The sequence below is a fragment of the Ailuropoda melanoleuca genome, chromosome 18 (assembly GCF_002007445.2).
Source record: "Ailuropoda melanoleuca isolate Jingjing chromosome 18, ASM200744v2, whole genome shotgun sequence".
Classification (NCBI taxonomy): Eukaryota; Metazoa; Chordata; class Mammalia; order Carnivora; family Ursidae; genus Ailuropoda; species Ailuropoda melanoleuca.
This window is the reverse complement of record NC_048235.1, coordinates 32497172-32519826: the sequence shown is the minus strand read 5'-3', so window position 1 is coordinate 32519826 and position 22655 is coordinate 32497172. Positions and strand designations below refer to the sequence as shown.

Genomic DNA, 22655 nt, shown 5'->3' with positions numbered 1-22655 from the left:
AAATATGTTTAAAGGATAAAGACCCAGAATAATCAAAGCAATAGTGAAGACTAAGAAGAGGATTTAAACATAGATTAAATGGAAATAAAGCTATAGTAATCAGTACAGTGTAGTATTGATTTAACAAAATATAAATTAGCCAATGGGGGGGGAAAGAAAAGACAGATTTGAGAAAAAGGCCATACATATTCCATTACTTGATGTTTTAAAAATTGCCAGCAAAATTGAATAAAATAAGACAGGTCTTTCTAGAAATGGTGTTGGAGCAAATGAATATGGAAAAAATAAACTTTAACCCCTACCTCACACCACATATTTTTACCAATTAGAGATGATCATAAAACTGTATGTGAAAAGGTAAATAAAAATAAATTCCAAAACAGAAGTAAAAATATTTATGTCCTTGGAGTAAGAAAATATTTCTTAAATGGAAAAGGTAATGATAAAAATCATATATTGGACTTGAATGCATAATAATTAAGAAATATGTCCATCAAAAGACACCATTAAGAGAGTGAAAATATAAGCCTCATATGGGGAGAAGATATCCCCAATATACCATCTGACAAAAGATTCATATTCAAAATATATAAAATCCTACAAAACATTAATAAAAATATTAAAATGAGAAACGGCGCCTGGGTGGCTCAGTTGGCTAAGTGTCCAGTTCTTGGTTTCAGCTCAGATCATGATCTCATGGGCTGTGGGCTAGAACCCCATGTTGGGCTCCACGCTCAGCAGGGAGTCTATTTCAAGAGTCTCTCTCTCTGCTCTTCCCCCTGCTCACATGTTCTCTCTCTCTCCCTCTCTGTCTCAAATAAAATAAATAAATAAATAAATAAATAAATAAATAAATGAATAAATAAAATGGAAAATACATATATTTTCTCTTAAAGAGGATATCCAAATAATCTGGAACAGTATCAAATGTTTTCAAACTCATTAGTTATCAGGTAAATGCTAATAAAAATGACAATATGATCTCATTATACATATACCAGAAGAGCTAAAACTTAAAAAAAAAAAACAACTATCAATACCAATTGTTTGTGGGGATATGGAACCCTTGGATCTTTCATACATTGTTGGTGGGGGAACAAATTGTTATAACCTTTTTTGAAAACTGTCACTATCTCCTGAGGTAACATATACTAACCGTATAACATAAGGATTTCACTCCTAGGTAAATATTCAAAAGAAACTACGTCTAACAAATGGATATTTTTTCTTAAAAAGACATACAAATGATCAACAGGTACATGAAAAAGATGCTCAACATCACTATTCATCAAGGTAATGCAAATCAAAACCACAATGAGATATCACCATACACCTGTTGGAATGTCTACTATCCAAAAGACAAGAGATTTCAAATGTTGGCAAAGGTGAAGAAAAGCAAATACTTCTACACTATTGGTGAGAATGTAAATTGGTACAGCCATTATGGAAAACAGTATGATGGTTCCATCAACAGTTAAAAATAAAACTACCATGTGATCCAGCAATTCCATTTCAGGGTATATATACTAAGGAAACAAAATCGGTATCTCAGAGATAGCTGCACTCCCATGTTCCATACAGCATTATTCATAACAGATTAGATATGGAACCTACCTAAATGCCCATCAACAGATGAATGGATAAAAAAATACACACACATACACACAATGGAATATTAGTCATAAAAAAGAAGGAAATCTACTTGCAAAACATGATGAACCTGAAGCACATTACAGTAAGTGAAATAAGCCAGACAGAGAAAGACAAAACTGTATAGTATCAATTATACGTAAAATTTAAAAAAAGAAAGAAGAAAGAAAGAAAGAAAGAAAGAAAGAAAGAAAGAAAGAAAGAAAGAAAAGAGAGAATAAAATGGTGGTTGCCAGTGGCTGGAGGGAGAGGAAATGGAGAGATATAGGGCAAAGGGTGTATACTTTCAGTCATAAGAAAGAATAAATTCTGAAGATCTAACACACAACATGGTGACTAAAGCTCATAATATGATATTGTATACTTGAAAGTTGCTGAGAATAGATCTTAAGTGTTCTTACCGCACACATTTGTGCATACACACATACACATAAAGAAATGAAAAAAAAAGTTAACTATGTGAGGTAATAGATGTGCTAATTATCTTAGTCTTGGCAATCAATCCACAACATATATCAAATCATCACATTTTACACTTTAAATATATACAATTGTATTTGTTAATCATTTCTCAATAAAATTAGAAAACATTAAGTAAATTGGTAAGATGGTAAGTATCTGGAATGCTTAAAAAAAGTAATGTGACCAGAGAGATTAAAGCAGGTTAAGGGAAGATCAAGGCTGCTAGAAAGTGAGGTCAAGGGGAGACTGGGCTAAGGTGAGGATGGGGGCAGGGTAGATAGTGCAGGGCATTCCAGGCTAGTTTGAGCTTTTAGTTGTAACTGAGTAACAACTAAAATAAAATATTTTTACTTGGAAATGGTTTTAAAATTACATTATGTTTTTGAAATTAAGAAAAAAATTATTTCATTACTTTTCAAAAGAAAAGTTTGACTTACCAAAGCTTTTTCCACTATAATGTGAATTTCCAGGTATTGGGGTAATAGTTTTGAAAGAGTTGTTTCCTGAGGAGGGAAAAAAGGGATTTATTGAATGTTAACATGTAAAGCGCAAAGAGTAGCATGTATAGAAGGGAAACACATATAAAAACTTCATGAGGAATTAAATATAAAAATTAATTACAAATCAGAAAATTTCATTTGAAAATATATTCCAGGTTTAAAAGAGTCCCAGTGAGCATGCGGGAGTAATATAAGAACTCAGGTACTCTCTATTAATACTGAATGAGAAAGAAAGTGAACATATAGATATACATTCTGCTGTCTTCATCTCATGACAAACCTACATTATCAGTTCGCATTTGAAAATTCTTCACACACTGTCCTCCTAAAGACTATGGTAACACCAACCATGGTGCACTGGAAATCTTTAATTCATTCACAGAAAAATATAAGAAATATATGAGAATTCATAGTCTACACAGAAATGTGGGTAAATGGTATACTTTATACTATTAATCATATGGGTACACAAGAAAGAACAAAATGCGCAATATCAGAAATAATTCTGTAGTCTCAGAGTATAGACTGTATGCCCCATTTTACATGATGTAATAATTCTTGATTGTGCCAAGTCAGCTATATATCATCAATTTATGGTATCATCACTTAACACTGTAATGGTAATTTTTTTTATATGAGCTGTATTTCTAACACACTGAAATTCCATTTTACATATAGAAATTTGAAAAAATTTCTATATTCCTTGATCCAAGTTTCTTGGACTTTCCATATATCTTTTAGAACAAGCTATAAAAATTCTTGCTAGGATTTTAGAGGAATGATGTTAAACCTATACATTCATTTGGAGAAAAATGGAATATTTATTTTGCGAGTCTTCCAATCCACGATATGTTTCTTCATTTATTGATGTCTTTGATTTATTACATCAGCATTTTGCACTTTTTAATATATAACCTGTTTTGCTATATATCTACCTGCAATGTCTGTGTTGCCCCCAAATTCATATGTCGAAACCCTCCCAATGTAATTACATTTGGACATGGGGCCTTTGGAAAGTAATTAGATCATGAAGCTAGAGCTGTCATGAATGGCATTAGTGCCCTTACAAGAAGGGACTGAGAGCTAGCTAGTTGTCTCTCTACCATATAAGGATACAGCAAGAAGACAGGCCTCTATGTACCAGGAAGAGGACATTCACCAAAAATCTGAACAAGCTCACATCCTGATTTGGACGTCCAGTCTCCAGAACCACAAGAAATAAATGTTTGTTGTTTAAGCCACTAGTCTACAGGAATTTGTTATAACAGCCTAAACTAAGATACCGTTTTATTCTTTCAGTGATTGAAAATGTTATACATTTTTCCTATAGTCTTCATATATTCATTGTTAATATGTAGAAATGGTTGATTTTTGTATCTTGATGAAGTATCCTGTGACTTCATTGATTTCACTTAGTTTCAGCAGTTGTTTTCTATATTTCCTGAGGTTTTTAAGCAAATAATCATGTCATCTGCACATAAAGGCATTCTTATGTTTTCTTTTCTGATCTGTATGTCTTTTATTTCCTTTTCTTGCTTTATTATTCTGCCTAGAAATCCAACACTATCAAATAAGGGTGGCCTTATACCAAATCTTAATAGGAAATGTCTTTCTTCATTAGGTATTATATTTGCTATCTGCTTTTTTTTTTTTTTTTGGCTTGGGTATACTTTATTGATGGTACATGACAAGATAGGGCTCCCCAAACCCTTCCCCTTCTTCTGGGGGTCTGGGATGAAAACGGTGGAGGTTGGGAGATTCTCAGTGTTTCGGGGGATAAGTTGAGGCAAAGACTCTGCAGCTGAGGGCCTCTCTCTTTCTCTTTCCCTTGCTCTCACTGGGGCAGGTGGTCCAGGGGGCTTACTCCTTGGAGGCCCTGTGGACCATAAGGTCCACCACCTGGTTGCTGTAGGCAAATTCATTCTCATACCAGGAAATGAACTTGACAAAGTGGTCATTGAGAGCAATGCCAGCCCCAGCATCGAAAGTGGAAGAGTGGGTGTCACTGTTAAAGTCTCAGGAGACAAGTTGGCTCTCAGTGTACCCAAGGATGCCCTTGAGGGGGCCCTCTGATGCCTGCTTCACCACCTTATTGATGTCATCATATTTGGCAGCTTTCTCCAGGTGGCAGGTCAGATCCACTACAGACATGTTGGGGGTGGGGACACAGAAAGCCATGCCAGTGAGCCTTCCGTTCAGCTCAAGGATGAACTTGCCTACAGCCTTGGCAGTGCCCGTGGAAGCAGGGATGATGTTCTGGGCAGCTTCTTGGTTGTCATGCCAAAGCTTCCCAGAGTGACCATCCACAGTCTTCTGGGTGGCAGTGATGGCATGGACGATGGTCATGAGTCCTTCCATGATGTCGAAGTTGTTATGGATGAACTTGGCCAGAGGAGACAAGCAGTTGGTGGTGTAAGAGGCATTGCTGACAATCTTGAGGGAGTTGTCATACTTCTTATGGTTCACACCCATCACAAACAGAGGGCATCAGCAGAAGGAGCAGAGATGAAGATCCTCTTGGACCCACACTTCAAGTGAGCCCCAGCCTTCTCTATGGTGGTGAAGACCACAGTGGACTCCACAACATACTCAGCACCAGCATTACCCCATTTGATGTTGGCTGGATCTCAGTCCTGGAAGATGGAGATGGACTTTCCATTGATGACAAATTTCCCATTCTCAGCCTTGACTGTGCCGTGGAATTTTCCATGTGTGGAATCATACTGGAACATGTAGACCATGTAATTGAGGTCAATGAAGGGGTCACTGATGGCCACAATATCTACTTTGCCAGAGTTAAAAGTAGCCCTGGTGACCAGGCACACAATAGGGCCAAATCTGTTCACTCTGACCTTCACCATCGTGTCTCAGGGTCATGTCTGGCACTGCACCAGAAGATGTGGCTGTCTGTTGAACATGGAGGAGCAGAGACTCCTATCTGCTTTTATAGGATTATTTTTTATCACTAGAACAAGTTACAAGTTTCCAACATCACTGAAAATTTATATAGTAAATGAATTTTGAATTGAATTTTGTCTTATTTTCCTGTATTAATTGAGTAGATTGTGCACCTTTTCTTTTTTAACCTAGTAATATAGTAGATTATTTTGGCATATTTTCAAATATTGAACCAGACTTCCATTGCTGGATAAGCAATACTTAATCATGGTGTGCAATCCTTCTGATAAATTACTCAATTATTTTTGACAGCATTTTATTTAGAATTTTTACATCTATATTCATGGGTTTGTCTGTTTTGTACTGTCTGTACATAGTTTTAGTATCAGGACAATATTGTCCTCACAAAGTTAGTTGTAAAGTATTCACTTCTCTTCATCTTTGCTGGTGAAATTCTATAGAATCAGCATTATATATTCTTTTAATCTGTATTATAAATTTTACATAAAACCATTTACACCAGAGAGTTTTTGCATTTGAGAGATTTTTCACTGAAAATTCAATGCTTTTTAATGACTACAGGACTGTTTAGCTTATCTACTCCATTTTGGTTGAGATTTGATAGTGCATTGTTTTTAAGATATTGGCCGCATTTTATTTACATTGCCAAATGTATGTAGTTAGAGTTCTTTGCAGTATTGGTGATCTGGTTGTAGATCAGAGATCAGAAACAAGTGTTGCACAACAAAGTAAAACCTGTACAAAGTACATATTAATAATTTTTACTTCACCCATCAAAAAACTGAGACTGTGGATTAAACCACTAACCAAAATCTGGAGCGAGAAACGTGTCTGCAGGGAGGGCCAGAAACCAAGTATTTGCTTAGCTGGTTCTAATGACACCAAAAACTGTGTAAGCTGATAAGAATATCCAGCTAGAGATTTTGGCTGAATTTCTAAAGGCCAAGCTTGGCTAGCATAAAAGTGTGAAGTCTCTGGAAGTCATAAATATAGTTGATTTCATAGATTCTTACGGGCTTTTTCTTTAGGAATTCCATAAGTTACTCACAATTAAGATTAAAGCATGTATTTAAAAAGATATAATGCTGGCTGAGGAACATCAGCCACTGCAGAAACTACCCAAACTCATCTCCTCTATCTCCTTTATGACACAAAATCCTTAATCTACTGGAGAAAGTAAAGAGGTTTATATCCTGAGGACACTGGTAAAAACTACATCTGGAAAAGGAAAATGAATAAAAAGGTCTAATTCTGGAAGGAAAGTAAGGAATACTTGTTAGGCCCAGTATTACATCTGGAGGAGAGAGTTGGTGACCTTTGTGAAGACTACATCCCCAAATCCAGGTTCATAGTTTTAATCCAACACTGAGTTTTAACCCAAACATCAGAGAATTCCTCTGTTCTCTGCTCCATGCCAAATCCATGACCTGTGCTAATATGTGTTAAAAAAAAATACAGGAACGACATTTAATTCAATATATACTGCCTACTGCATTATGTAACATGTTTAGCCTTCACAAAAGAGAGAGAAGGGATACAGACAGGAAAGAAGAAAATGCAATATAAAAGCTATAGCAATGATGAGAATCAGACTTATGAATGACACAGATGTTGGAACTATCAGAAAGAAGATTTAAAGCAATTCCAGTTAATATGTTATAGGCATTAGTAGAAAATATTAAACAACATGCAACATGAGATGTGTTATTTCAACACCAAATAGCTCTACAACAACCACCCAATATGGAAAGTAGTTGGTAGTCCCTATCCACATGTGTCTATGAACACTTTATTTTATCATTGGGTAGCTTTGTATTGTGTTTTTGATAAGCCAGTGTATGTAACTTTGCAATTAGAAATGATCTGAAAAAGAGAAAGAGGTTGTCTGCTTGCCTTTCAGAGAAAAACAAAACAAAACAAAAAAAACCCACAGTATTATAATTTTCTCAATAACTTTTAGACAAAACCAATGATTGTCTAGTGAAAGTTTGGCAAACATATCTTCTATTATTTTAAATAAGAATTAATAATGACATATCACGTAAAAATGAAAAATACAGAACGATGCTCAAAAATGTTCCATAGGAGGATGCTGTGACAGCAGACATAAACCACAAAATCCCTACAAGAAAAAAATGTGGAAAACAGAAATTTTGAAGAATACAAACAAATTGACCTAATGAACATCTGTAAAATGCTACACAAAACAACTGCAGGATATATAAAGAATATACTAAAGTCAAATGCACTATCTGAACATGATGAAAATCAATTAAATATAAGTACTAAGAAAGATATCTAGAAAATGTCCAATTATGCACACTTCTAAATTTCCCATGAGTCAATGGAGGAATAACGGGTAAATTTTAAAAAGCTACATTAAAAGACTATAAATATACTGTATATAAAATTCAAGAAATGAAAATACATCAATTAAAATCAGGTTGAGAACAACCAAAAATTCTCCTCTACATAAAAAAAACAAGACAACTGGCAAAAATTGTTAGAATCAACTTTTTTCAGATCTCTAGAAGTTAACAAATGACTTGCAGCCTTTGAGGGAGTGTTTATTCAAGAAAAATAACTGATCTGGGTAAAAATCGTGATTTTTGTGGAATTTGAATTCACTCTAGTATCTTCTCCCAGTAGTTGAAAACTAATAGCTCAAATTTGCAGTAAATACCAGCAGACTGGCAACCTCCAGAAAAAGCATAATATGGCTGGAACATCTTCAAAATCTCATTTCCAAAGAAATGTCATGACCTGACCTATTTTATTCCTAGAAAACCTATCTTAAGTTTGTCCATATTGACCTAAATCACATCTTACACAGTATGAAAAGCACTTTTTCCAAAGGCATTTGTTCTAAACAATTACAGACATTTTTTTTAAACTTCACAGTTGTCTGGGGCAGTGAATGACCATGGGGCAAACAGTAGAACAATAAAAAGACTTAGAAGGAAAAGCTGGAGAATAAGATATTCACACAGAGCTTTGAAAAGCTATGATAAATTTCTGGGAATCTAGCAGATCACACACATGTATCAGGCTAAGTACATCCCCAAGTCTGTATACATACTTAGGAAAGACCTGAAAAGACTCTAAACTCTCGTCTCTGATTGATCTTGAGGCTCTGCACAAGCAGAAAGTGAAAGGAAAGGCACAGTTGTTAACTGCCTGACTGAGCAACAAAGGCATGCTCCAACAGGTACAGCGATACTCTCAGCAAGAACTGGGAAACTTATTGTTTCCAAGCATTTGAAGAACTCTGTCTGATCATTAACCCACCAAAAATATGGGAGAATAGAGACTTCAGTGGCTACATACAACACAGAATACAGACTTTAGAGAACCAGTTAAAAATTTACAAAACAAATAATAACTGCAATGAATAGCAATATTTGATGGAGGAGGATCTGATTTCCAGAGTTATCACATTGTATTATTTGGAGTGACTACTTTCAGTTTTCAAGAAATTACGAGACATGAAAAAGACCCAAAGTATGACCCATATACAGGAAAAAGGTCATCAATAGAAACTGCCTTTGAGGACAATTAGACATTGGACTTACTAGAAAAATACTTTAAATTAGGTATTTTGAATAATTTTCAAAGAGCTAAAAGAAGTGTATAAATAACTGAAGGAGGATATTATAATAATGTCTCACTAAATATGGAATATCAATAAAGGCATAAAATATTTAAAAAGAAATAAATCGAATTTCTGGTATTGAAAAATAAAACAATTAAAATAAAATAATACCCATTAGAGTGGCTCCACATCAGATATGGGCAGACAGAAGAAAGAATCAGGGAACTTGAAGACAGATCTATTGCAATTATACAATCTAAGGAAGAGAAAGAAACGAGAATGGAGCTAAATAAACAAAATCTAATACACCTATGGGGCACTATCAAGCATACCAACATTCACATAATGGGAGTATAAGAAAGTGAGGAGGTAGATAAAAGGACCGAAGAATAATCAAAGAACTAGTGGCACACAATCTCCCAAATTAGGTGAAAAACATTAATGTACACAGGAAAGAAGCTCAGTCAACTCCCATTTAGATAAACTGAAAAGAACCACTCAAAGACACATTATTTAAAAACGCCTTAAGCCAAAGATAAAGAGAGAAATTTGGAAGATGCAACAGAGAAGGGACTCATCATGTACAGGAATCCTCAATAAGATTAATAACAGCTAATTTTTCATCAGCAATCATGGAGGCCTTAAGAGTGAATTAAAATATTCCAAATGATGAAAGAAAAACATCTGTTGAACAAGAACTCTATATACAGCCAACAGATAAATTAAGAGTTAAAAATATACAGACGATTATCTATTTTAGAAAGATTATGTTCTAGTAATACATAAAGCTATATATAAAATATTAAAAGTAATTTTAGCAAGGTAGTTGTAATTTGACTTACTTTATTGTCTTTATTTATATAGTGACTTCATTTTTCCTGTATTTCTAAATTTTACTCAATAATCTGCATTTTTGCTTGAATAAAATAGAAAATAGGAAATGTAACACAATACATTGTAATAAGCCTGAAATACATTATTGTGTAATTTTTCATATATCTTAGAAGGAATATGGATGTTTTATTTAAAAGTGCAGACAGAAAATATCAAATTTGGTATTTCTACTGCGTAGCTAAGTAGTTCCTCTCCACAATAAACAAAATTCTATATAAGTAATTTCACAGTATGTCATAACATCAGAATCATCATGTTACCTGTGAACTTAAATTATATTTATAGGGTTGGTCTTTCTGCCAAATATTGCTGTAATTTTCTGCTAACAGTGGTATATCTGGATTCTCATTTTTCACTTGATAAATTATGTGTTCAAATCGTGCTGAAGATTCCAATGGCTCAATTCCATAACTGATGTTTTCAAACTGAAGGAATCCCCTGAATATTTAGAAAGCAATGATATAAAAACCCTACAAGTGATCTCATCAAAGCTACAACCAAAAATGTGAAAAAAAAGTTTAAAAATTAAAACAATTAAATTTAAATACTTTAAACCAGGTATTTAAATAATTTCAAAGAGCTAAAAGAAACCATATATAAACAACTAAAGGGAAATATTATAATGATGTCTCAATAAATAAAGAATGTCAACAAAGGGATGGAAATTATAAAGAAGAAATCAATAGAAATTCCAGTTTGAAATATAGTAAGGAACACATTATAAACACACTTTATTTTCCCATTTTTTCTGGTTTACCATTAGTAACTGAGATATCATATCTACCTTAGTTTTGCTCATATATTAAAGAACAAAATATATTGCAAAGCATTTTATGTTACCTGTGTAGTAGTCATATTTATTCCCGATATATTAATTAAGGCCAAGTATTTGTTGAAAACCAAGCATTTGCTGAGAATTCCAAGAATAAAGTTCATGTTCTTACAGAGTTTAGAATAAGGGAAAGCAGGTATGTAGAGTGTATATCTAAAGAGGTGGATATCTATGAAAAACGCATGAAATGAATGCCAATTTTTCTGAGTTGACATGAATAAATTCTAGAAATCAGGCAATCAAAACCAAAAGGAAGTTAGGGAGAGTCTTTTTTTTTCTTTGCTCTGGACCAGTCTTCCTCTCATAAACTTAATACCTTTCTCTTGCCACATCACTGATGAAAATCACTTATCCCTGCCCTTTTACCTCTGAGGGTCCTTCTTAATTAGTTGTTTTATGTCTGATACTGAGTGCACCTAAACTGAAAGTATACAATATGCACATATTGAAATGATTAATTCGTATCATTTTCCATAACTATTTGAGATAATTGAAAGATAATGCAACAATATTATTTAGTTCTAAAGTTTCCTTTACCAAAACTATCCCCTTCTGCATGGTATCTTGAATAAGATACCTCCAGTCAGGATTCCCTGGAGTGATTTTATTTAAATGGGCACTAAAGTTCAGCTGCTAATATTGATATTAAAAAGTAAGGCCATCATAAAGGAAACTTTTAGATTTGGATTCTCCTTAAACATTCCCAGATTTATGTCTGCAAGCCACTAAGTTTCATTTTAAAGTTTTCCATGTGTAAGTATCACGTAAGATCCTATTACCTGAGTCCAGAACAGATGCTAAGTGTTGCAAGCGAATTTGGAATATCTGCAACATATCCTTGGTAATGGCAATACATCTGAAAATCAATATAGAAAAATAAATAAATAAATAATTTATGAATAAAAATGTATTTGCTAACATTGCACAAGATTAAAAATGTTGAAATAATTGAAAATAATAAGATTGTGTATCATATAGATTTGTTAATGCGGATTTTCAAGGAAAAAAGGTTTTTGACAATCCTCTTTATTTTGTACCACCAACGTGCCAATGAGTATTCTTTCAGCCTGGGTTTTATCTCTGTCATGTACCATTTTTATGTACAACCATCAGCGACATAACAGGTCATAATTATACAGAATAAAATATTTGTAATAAATTGTCATCATGGAACAAATATATCCCAATGGTAGTGATATGGCCACTTCAATATAAAACCATATGATAAAAAATATGTAAGACATCTAGAGCTTACCTTAAAATATGAAGACTCTAAATGTAAAAATCCAGTTTCATTATATGTATAAACCAAAAAGTTCTGGGGTAAGAATGAGCTAAGAAAAGCAAAAACAAAAAATGGTCGTTATGAATTTAATACGAATATAAATACCAAAATAAAAATAAATGTGAAATATATAGGATTCATGTAATAACATGCTTTAATTAGAGCTGACTGAGTCCTCTGTATCAGATATTAACCTGTGGGCCTATGTATGTATTTATCTAACAAACATTTACTGAGTGCGTACTGATAGATCCTCTTCTAGGCTTTGGGATACAGCAGTAAACAAAAGACAAAACCATTGGTCTTCATGGCAGTGAGAGACAAATACTGCTAGCATGTTAGATGTTAAATGTTATAAATAAGGCCTGGGTGAGGGAAGTTGGTTGCAAAGTGTAGATAGGATGGCATGGAAACCTCATTGAATAGGCTGAACCTGAAAACAAGCCACATGGATTTGCACAGATATGTTATTCAAGAAAGAGGTAGGAGAAAATGCAAAGGCCCTGAGGCCAAAATATGCCTTCTGTATACAAAGAACAGCTAGGGGGTGATGTGACTGGAATGAAAGGTGATTGAAGATGAGAGACAGTAGGAAGAGTTGGTGTCACAGAGATGAGAAGCTATTAGAAGATTTTGAACAGATATATGATAGGATCAGACCACTATTTTATGTTATTTTTGTTAAGTTTTATTTATTTAAGTAATCTTTACACCCCACATGGGGCTCAAACTTAAAACCCTGAGATCAAGAATCACATGCTCTTCTGACTGAGCCAGCCAGGCATCTCTCAGACCAACATTTTAATAGAATCAGACTGAATGCTATGTTGGGAATTATCTGTAGGGCAAATAAGCAGAGAGAGCAATTAGGCTATTACAGTCATCCAGGCAAGATATGATAGTGGCTTGAACTAAGAGAGTAACAGTGATGGAGGTCCAATTATAGATATATTTTGAAGGTTGAACGTGGAGTTTAATAATTCCTTGAGGGGAATAATCCATTGTGAGGGAAACAAAAGAAAAAAATGATATAAAGGATAACTCCAAGGTCTTGTTTTGAGAAACTAGAGTTGCCATTTACTGAAATGATTGTAGGAAGGATAAGTTTTGGAAAAATATCAGAAGTACATTTTGGATATGATAAGTATAAGAATTCTAGCAAACATTTGACTATCAAATAAGTAGTCAGATAAACGAATGTGGTGTTCATTGGAGAGGAATAAAGTTGAGATATAACTTGGGAGTAATCAATACATTATATACAATGATATATATTACCTAAAATAAAGCAAATAAATAAAGATGACTTAGGAAATCAGAAATATATAAACTGAAGCAGTACTTTTCTGTCATGTAAACCAAAAGACTCACTTGGGGGGGGGGGTTGGGTTCAAGATAACAGCATAGAATGGTATTTAAAGCTGCAAGAGGGGATGAAATAACCAGGTGATTGAATGTAGCTAGAGAAAAACAAGATTCAAGAAAAGTACCATGGAGTATTCTAAGATTGGAGAGATGGGGAAGAATCTAAAAAACAAACAAGATGAAACAAATAAACAAGAAAACAAAACTGAGAGAGTAAACACAATGGTAAGTATTAAACCAGAAGTCTGCAGTGTTCTGGAAGCCAAATGAAGGAAGTACTTTTGGAAGAGATACTGATCAGCTACATAAAATACTGCCATTTGGTCAAGACAAATGAAGACTAAGAAATAACTGGCATTCAGAAACATGAAGATGTTTCTTATCACAAGACAAATAAGATGGTCTTCTCAAAAAAAAATTTAATGGAATTTTACAGACATTAAAAACCAACATATGCTTAATGGTCATGAATTAAGTGAGAACAGCCATAAATTAAGTGAGAAGTTTTCTTCAGCCTTGCTCAACTACAGAGATGTAAGTCAGACAAAATGCAGTTGTTACAAATATATATTTTCAAAGATGCAGGCAGAGAAGAGGCTGTTTGGTTCCACTTGCATGAAATGTTGCGAAACTGCAAAATAGGAGATGGAAAGTAGATTAATTGTTGCCTGGAGTGGTGGGTGGGAACAGGGTATAAATGTGAAATGGCATGAGGATCTTATGTAGGATATGAAATGTTCTACAACTGATTTATGGTTGGTGGTTGCAGTACTGCATACAGTTATTAGAAATTATTGAATTACACACTTGAGTGAGTTTGATGACATATGAATGTACCCAATAAAACTGTTAAAAATAAATACATATGTAATTAATAAATTAATAAAATATGTCATTAGTTGAATTTCCCACCAATAACCACTTGATGTGTAACTAAGTTTGATTTTATATCAGGCATACTCAACATACAACTTTCAGTTCTTGGGTTGGATGGCTTTATATTCAATTGAAGATTTACAAATAAGTGGCTTATTTCTTAATGTGACAATAACAAGCTAGAAAATTAAAATGCAGCATTCTACCATTCAACATTCTACTCTTCCATTATTCAAGACTTAATTAATCCTAATTGAAAAACAGATTAAAATCTACATTATATTGCATTCTTTAATTTAAATTATATACCAAAATATTTTAAAAAGTAAATCTAAGCCTTAATGGAAAATTATATCTTACTGTTTTCTGAGATGCAGAGTGTATGGCTTTTCATCAATTGTAATGATATAAATCACCTAAAATAAAGCAAATAAATAAAGATGACTTAGTAAATCAGAACTATATAAACTGAAGCAGTACTTTTCTCTCATGTAAACAAAAAGACTCACTTAGGGGGTTGGGTTCAAGACAACAACATAAGAAGATCCTGAACTCATTCCCTCTCATGGATACAACCAATATACAATTACCTATGGAGTAATTTACTCTGAAAAAACTGGAAAAGTGGATGAACAGAGACTCTACAAGAAAAGACAAAAAGGACAGCATTAAGATGGATAGGAGAGGCAGAGATACAATCTTGCCAAAAAAACAAAACAAAAACAAAACAAACAAAAAACACTCCAGCAAGGTGATATATAATTGGGAGGGAAGACAAAAATACAGAGATTTTCCTAAGGAGTCAGAGGTTTATGCTACACAATAGACACCTCAAACGTTAGACCCTACATAAGAGAGTTGAGCCCCCAGAATACCAGACTTTGAAAACCAATAGAGATTACATCCAGGAAAACCACAGAACTGTAGAGCATGGAGAACCCACTCTTAAAGGGATAACATGCAGAATCACTGACCGTGGGACCCAGAGCAAAAACACTAACTTGCAAATCACCTAGACCATATGTGGGGACCCATTTACTAAACTTAAAGTACCTGCCAGAGAAGTAGTAAACCACTGAAACTTTCTCTGGGGACAGAGAAATTTGTGGGTGCCATACCTGCAACATCATGCTACTTTGCTAATGTCAGGGCTGGTGGGCACCATTTTGGAACTATCTCTCTAACCTGCTAGAGCCTTTGGGCATACTCAACTAAAATCCTTGCCCACACTATGGCAGCACAGCCATACTTTACAGCCAGGCCAGATACCAGCCCCACTCACCCCTGGGCCTCAGTGCAGATGTGTGATTAACCTGGCTGGCATGGGTGCCAGCTCTGCTGACCCCTGTGCTGCAGATGGGTGTGCATAGCTTCTGCAGTGACATCCCTTGAGCATGTAGCTCTAGTGGTTAGAGGGGATGGTGCTTTTAGGCTTCTTATGACAACTACAAAAGGCTGTTCCTTCAAGATTGGGAGAGGTAGTTGCTTTGCCTAGTATAGAAACAAATACAGAAAGTTAGGAAAATGAAGAGACAGGAGAATATGTTCCAAATGAAAGACAAAACATCAGAAGCCATTAATGAAATGCAGATGGACAAACAACCTGACAAAGAGTTAAAAGTAATAGTCATATAGATGTTTGCCAAACTTGGAAGAATAGTGATGAACACTGTGAGATCCTCAACAAAGAGACAGTAAATATAAGAAAGTTCCAAACAGAAGTTAAAGATCTAAAGAATACCATAATTGAAATGAAAAATATACTAGAGGGGTTCAACAGCACACTGAATGAAGCCAAAGATTGGATAATTGAGCTGAAAAACAAAGCAACAGAACTCATCCAGAGAAAGCAGGGGAAAAAAAAAAAAGAATTAAAAAATGAAGATAGGGGCGCCTGGGTGGCACGGCGGTTAGTCGTCTGCCTTCGGCTCAGGGTGTGATCCCGGCGTTATGGGATCGAGCCCCACATCAGGCTCCTCTGCTGTGAGCCTGCTTCTTCCTCTCCCACTCCTCCTGCTTGTGTTCCCTCTCTCGCTGGCTGTCTCTATCTCTGTCAAATAAATAAATAAATAAAATCTTTAAAATAAATGAAGATAACTAAGAAACCATTAGTACAACATCAAGTGGAATAATAGTTACAGTGATTCCAGAAGGAGCAGATGAACAGAGAAAGGGTCAGGAAACTTATTTGAAAAATTAGTGACTGAGAATTTCCCTAAAATGAGGAAGGAAAGAGATATACGGGTCCAGGAAGCCTAGACAGCCCCAAATAAAATAAACCCAAACAGATCCACACCAAGATATATTACAATTAAATGGTCAAAGTTAAAGATAGAGAGATTCTTAAAAGCAGCAAAAGAAGCACAACTTTCTACGTGCAAGCAGATCTCATAAGTCTTTCGGCAGAAACTATGCAAGCCAAAAGAGAGTGACATGACATATTCAAAGTGCAGAATGGAAAAACTTCCAATCAATAATTCTCTACCTGGCAAGGCCGTTATTCTGAATTGAATAAGAAATTAAGTTTTCCAGTTACACAAAACCTAAAGGAGTTCATCATCACTAAACTGGCATTAAAAGAAATGTTAAAAGGACTTCTCTAAACTGAAAAGAAATGACACCAATTAATAACAGAAAAACATATAAAAGTAAAAAGGCTCACTGGAAAAGGTAAACACATAGTAAAGATAGTGGGTCGTTCACTTATAAAGCAAGTATGAAGGTTAAAAGGCAAAAACAATAAAATTAGCTAAAACTACAAGAATTTGTTAGAGGGTACATAAAATAAAAGATGCAACATGTGACATAAGAATATAAAACATGAGAGAAGGAGAGAAATGTAAAATTTTGGAATGTATTCAAATTTAAGTTGCTGTCAACTCAAAACATAAAATAGGAAGTTATATGTAAACCTCACAATAATCACAAATACATACAAAGAGTAAATACACAAAAGAAAAATGAGAAAGAAATCTAAACATAGCACTAACAAAAGACATCAAACCACAAGGGAAGAGAGAAAGAGAAGAGGAAAGGAACAGAGAACTACAAAAACAGCCAGAAAATAATTAGCAAAGTGGCAATAGCTACATGCCTATCAATAATTACTTTAAATGTAAAGGTACTCTATAATCAAAAGACATAAGATGGTTGAGTGGATTAAAAAAAACAAGACATCTATGTTCTACCCACATGAGATTAATTTCAGAAGAAAGGACACACACAAGCTGAAATTGAAGGGATGGAAAAAGATATTCCACGGAATGGAAACAAACAAAAAAGCTGCATGGTTATATTCATAACCAACAAAATAGACTTTGAAACAAAGACTGTAATAATAGATAAAGACAGACATAACATAATGATAAAGGGTCAATTCAATAAGAAGATATAACATTTATAAATACATATGTGCCAAGATATATAAAGCAAATATCGATGTATCTAAACAGAGAAATTAAAAGCTATCTAGAGGCGCCTGGGTGGCTCAGTCAGTTGAGCATTGGACTCTTGATTTCAGCTCAGGTCATGATCTCAGGGTCTTGATATTGAACCTTGTGTTAGGCTCCACGACTGCTGAGCCCACTTGAGATTATCTCTCTCTCTCCCTCTCTTCCCCTCTCCCCTTTCCTGTGCTTTCTGTGTGTGTCTCTCCCCCCCCCAAAAAAAAAGGTTTATAAAATAGTAGGAGATTTAATCCCAATTTATCCCAGTGGATATAGATTGACCAGATAGAAAACCAATAAGGAAATGTCAGTCTTAAAAAAAAAAAAAACATTAAACCAGATGGACTTAATAGTTCTTAATAGAGTATTCCATCTAAAAGCAAAAGAATATGCATTCTCCTCAGATGCACATAAAACATTCTCCAGGTAAGATCACATATTAGACCATAAAATAAGACTCAAAAATCAAGAATACTGAAATCATATCAAGCATCTTCTCCAAACACAATGGTATAAAACTAGAAATCAATTTCAAGAAGAAAACTAGAAAAAAAAAACACAAAAAAGCAGAGATTAAACAACACACTATTGAGCACTCAATGAGTCGACAAAGAAATTAAAGAAAAAAATACCTAGAGACAAATGAATACAGAAATACAACATATCAAAATCCTTGGAATGAGGCAAAGTGGTTGCAAAAGAGAAGATCGTAGCAATACAATCCGACTGTATAAATCTAGCTCTGTACATAAAAGAGCTAGAAAACAAACAAACAAGGCCCTAAGTCAATAGAATTAAAAAGATGATAAAGATCAGAGGAGAAATAAATGAAAAGAGACAAAAAACAGAAAAGACCAATGAAACTAAGAGCTGGTTCTTTGAAAAGATAAAACAAAATTGACAAACTTGTAGGTAGACTAACAACAACAAAAAAATCAAAACCAAAACCAAACCAAATAAAAAAAAATAAATAAAAAAGAAGACACTTAAGAAGATCAGAAATGAAAGAGAAGTTGAAACTGAAGGCACAGAAATCTCAAAGACTGTAAGAGATTATTATGAACAATTACACACCAACAAATTGGACAACCTAGAAGAAATGTATAAATTATTGGAAACATACAATTTTTAAAAACTGAATCATGAAGAAACAGAAAATCTGATTATTAGTAAGGATATTGAATCCGCAATCAAAAACCTCCCAACAAACAAAAGTCCAGGATCATATGTCTGTGAATAAGAAAAGAAAAAAGAAAAGAAAAAAAAGAAAAAAAAAAGACTTAACATGTATTCTTAAATCCTTCCAAAGCTTGGAGAGGAGGAAACACTTCCAAATACATTTTGTGAGGCCAGCATTACCATAAAACCAAAACCAAACAAAGACATCATAAAAAAATAAAATTATAGGCCAATATCTTTCGTTAGCATAGATGCAAAAATTGTCAAAAATTATTAGCAAACCAAATTCAACCATAAAATGATCATACACCACAATCAAGTGGGATTTATTCCAGGGATATAAAAATGGTTCAACATTTGCAATCAAGGTGATACATTATATATATCCTTTAACAAAATGAAGAATAAAAATCATATGATCATCTCCATAGATGCAGAAAAAGTGTTCAATAAAATTCAACTCCAATTATGACAAAAACTTTCAGAAAAGTGTCTATAAAAGAAACGTACCTCACTATAAGAAAGGCCATATATGAATAACCCACAGCTAACACCTCAATGGGGAAAACCTGAAAGGTTTTCCTTGAAGTTCAGGAACAAGACAAGGATGCCCACTCTCATCACTTTCATTCTACATAGTATCAGAAGTCCTAGCCACAGCAATTACTCAACGAAAAGAAATAAAAGGCATTGAAAGCGGAAAAGAAGAAATACAACTGTTACCCTTTGCAGATGGCATATCATATATACAAAGACTCCACCAAAAACCTCTTAGAATAAATAAAGTGAAGTTGCAGAATATAAAATTATTTTGCAAATCTGTTAAATTTCTATGGACTAACAATGAATTATCAGAAAAATTAAAAAATAACATTTACAGTTGCAAGAATAAATTATCTAAAATAAATTTTACTGAGGAGGTAAAATATCTATACAGAGAGCTATAATATATTAATAAAAGAAATTGAAGAAGGAACAAATGAATGAAAAAATATTCTGTGCTTGTGGAATGGAATAATTAATATTGTTAAAATGTCCCTACTACCTCTTTTGCTCAGGACCATTGTACTGGCAGGATGGGCAAGTATTACAGTCTTTGTACTGTTGGTAAGCTCTGTAGCCACTGAGATCGGAAGTGGCATGAAAAACAGTACAAGAAAGCTCATTTGGGCACAGCCCTAAAGACCAACCCTTTTGGAGGTTCTTCCCATGCAAAGGGAATTGTGCTGGAAAAAGTAGAGGTTGAAGCCAAACAGCTAAATTCTGCCATCAGGAAGTGCATCAGGGTCCAGTTGATCAAAAATGGCCAAAAAATCACAGCCTTTGTACCCAATGATTGTTGTTTGAATTTTATCAAGGAAAATGATGAAGTTCTGGTTGCTAGCTTTGGTTGCAAAGGTCACGCTGTCAGTGACACTCCTGGAGTTTGCTTTAAGGCTGTCAAAGTAACCAGTGTTTCTCTTTTGGCCTTATATAAAAGCAAGAAGGAAAGATCAAGATAATAGGTTTTGATGGTGAAAACATGAGAGTAATAAATTTTCATATGCCAACAAATGTCCCTACTACCCAAAGCAATCTATAGATTCAATGTAATTCCTATGAAAATTTTAACAGCATATTTCACAGAACAACAAATGATTCTAAAATTTGTATGAAATCACAAAAGATCCCTAATAGTCAAAGCAATCTTGAGAAGAACAAAGCTAAAAGCATTACTCTCCTTGATTTCAAACTACATTTTAAAGCTATAGCAATCAAAATCGTAGGGCACTGGCACAAAAACAGACAGAGATCAAAGGAAGAGAACTCAAAGCCCAGAAATAAACCCACATACATATGGACAATTAATTTATGGCAAAAGGTCAAAGAACATAATGGAGAAAGGACTAACCCTTCAATAAGTAATGTTGGGAAAACTGAGTAGCCACATGCAAAAGAATTAAATTAGACCACTATCTTACACCATACACAAAAATTAACTCAAAATGGACTAAAGACCTGAATGTAAGATCTGAAATCATAAAATTCCTTGAAGAAAAAAACATACGCAGTAAGCTCTTTGACGCTGGTTTTAGCAATGCTTTTGTGGGTCAGTCCCCAAAGGCAAGGGAAACAAAAGCAAACATAAACAAATGGGATTATATGATACTAAAAAGCTTTTGCACAGCAAAAGAAACCAATTAAAATAGAAAGTCAGCCTACTGAATGAGAGAAGATATTTCCAAATCATACATCTGATAAGGGGTTAATAAACAAAATATACAAAGAGCTTATAAAAAAATCTGATTTTTAAAAATGGGCAGAGGATCTGAATAGATTATTTTCCAAGGAAGGCATACAGATGGCCAACAGGCATATATAAAGATGTTCAACTTTACTAATTATCAGGGAAATGCAAATCAAAACCACAATGAGATATTATCTCACACCAATTAGAATGGCCATTATAAAAAAGACAAGAAATAGTAAGTGTTGGAGAGGATGTGGAGAACAGGGAACACTTGTACACTGTTGATGGAAATGTAAATTGATCCAGCCACTATGGAAAATAGTATGGAGATTCTTAAAAAAAAAAGTATAGAATTGCCATATGATCCTGCTGTTCAATTGCTGGTTATTTATCAAAGATAATGTTTATTCAAAAACATGCTTATTCAAAATATATATGTACCTCTATTTTCACTGTGGCATTATTTACAATAGCCAAGAAATGGAAACAACCTAAATGTTCTTCAATAGATGAATGAATAAAGATGATATGATACATACACACACACACACACACAATGGAATATTACTCAGCCATAAAAAGAATGAAACCTTGCCATTATGACAACATGAATGAACACTGAAGGTTTTATGCTAAATGGACTAAGTCAGACAGAGAAAGACAAATAGTGTATGATTTCACTTACAAGTGGTACCTAAAAAGAACAAAACAAATGAACAGAACAAAACAAAATAAAAATAAACTCATAAATACAGAGAACAGATTGGTGGTTACCAGAGGGTAAAGAGGGTCAGGTGTGGGCAAAATAGGTAAAGAGGATAATTTGTATGGTCATGGATGGTAATTAGACTTAAAGTAATGATCATTTTGTAGTGCATAAAGATGTTAAATTATAATATTGTATACCTGAAATGTGTATAATGTTACATGTTAATTACACCTCAATTAAAAAAAATCCATTTTAAAAATTAATGTATTCTTCAGAATTTATTATTCTAAATAGTAAGAATTTATTATTCTAGAAGATTTAGGATCACCATAATGAATTTAATGTACAGCATTGGCAAAATGTAGGGTACATTTTGAAAAATATATATATATAATTTAGCATTATTAATGCTATATATTAATCTTTCTTATTTAGAAAAATATAAACTTTACTAGGCAACATGAAGGACATGGTTGCAGGCTTACATCCCACACCAATTATAATGAAATAACAAATTTACATTATATATGTATATATATAAAACATACACACATACACACACATGCACACACACGGACACGGACACACACACAGACACTACTATATACACCTAGAGCCACTTAGCAATTCTTAACATATAAAACTGAGGAAGAAAGACCCAAGAAACATGTTAGTGAGGAATGCTGCAGCTCCAGGAATAGGAGCTCTAACACAAC

At 33.9% G+C, this 22655-nt stretch overlaps 1 protein-coding gene and 1 pseudogene across 1 annotated transcript in view; both read right to left on the bottom strand.

Moving 5' to 3' along the window:
- LOC105237318 (disintegrin and metalloproteinase domain-containing protein 18-like) overlaps positions 1-22655 on the bottom strand; it is a 164637-nt gene that overhangs the window by 139447 nt on the left and 2535 nt on the right. The window contains exons 2-6 of the mRNA XM_034647776.1: positions 14736-14791; positions 12105-12183; positions 11629-11705; positions 10278-10455; positions 2550-2615 (exon numbers count right to left, since the gene is read on the bottom strand). Of these exons, the coding sequence (XP_034503667.1) occupies positions 2550-2615; positions 10278-10455; positions 11629-11705; positions 12105-12183; positions 14736-14791 (456 nt within the window). The remainder of the gene's footprint in view (positions 1-2549; positions 2616-10277; positions 10456-11628; positions 11706-12104; positions 12184-14735; positions 14792-22655) is intronic.
- Positions 4473-5539, bottom strand: LOC109489525 (annotated as a pseudogene).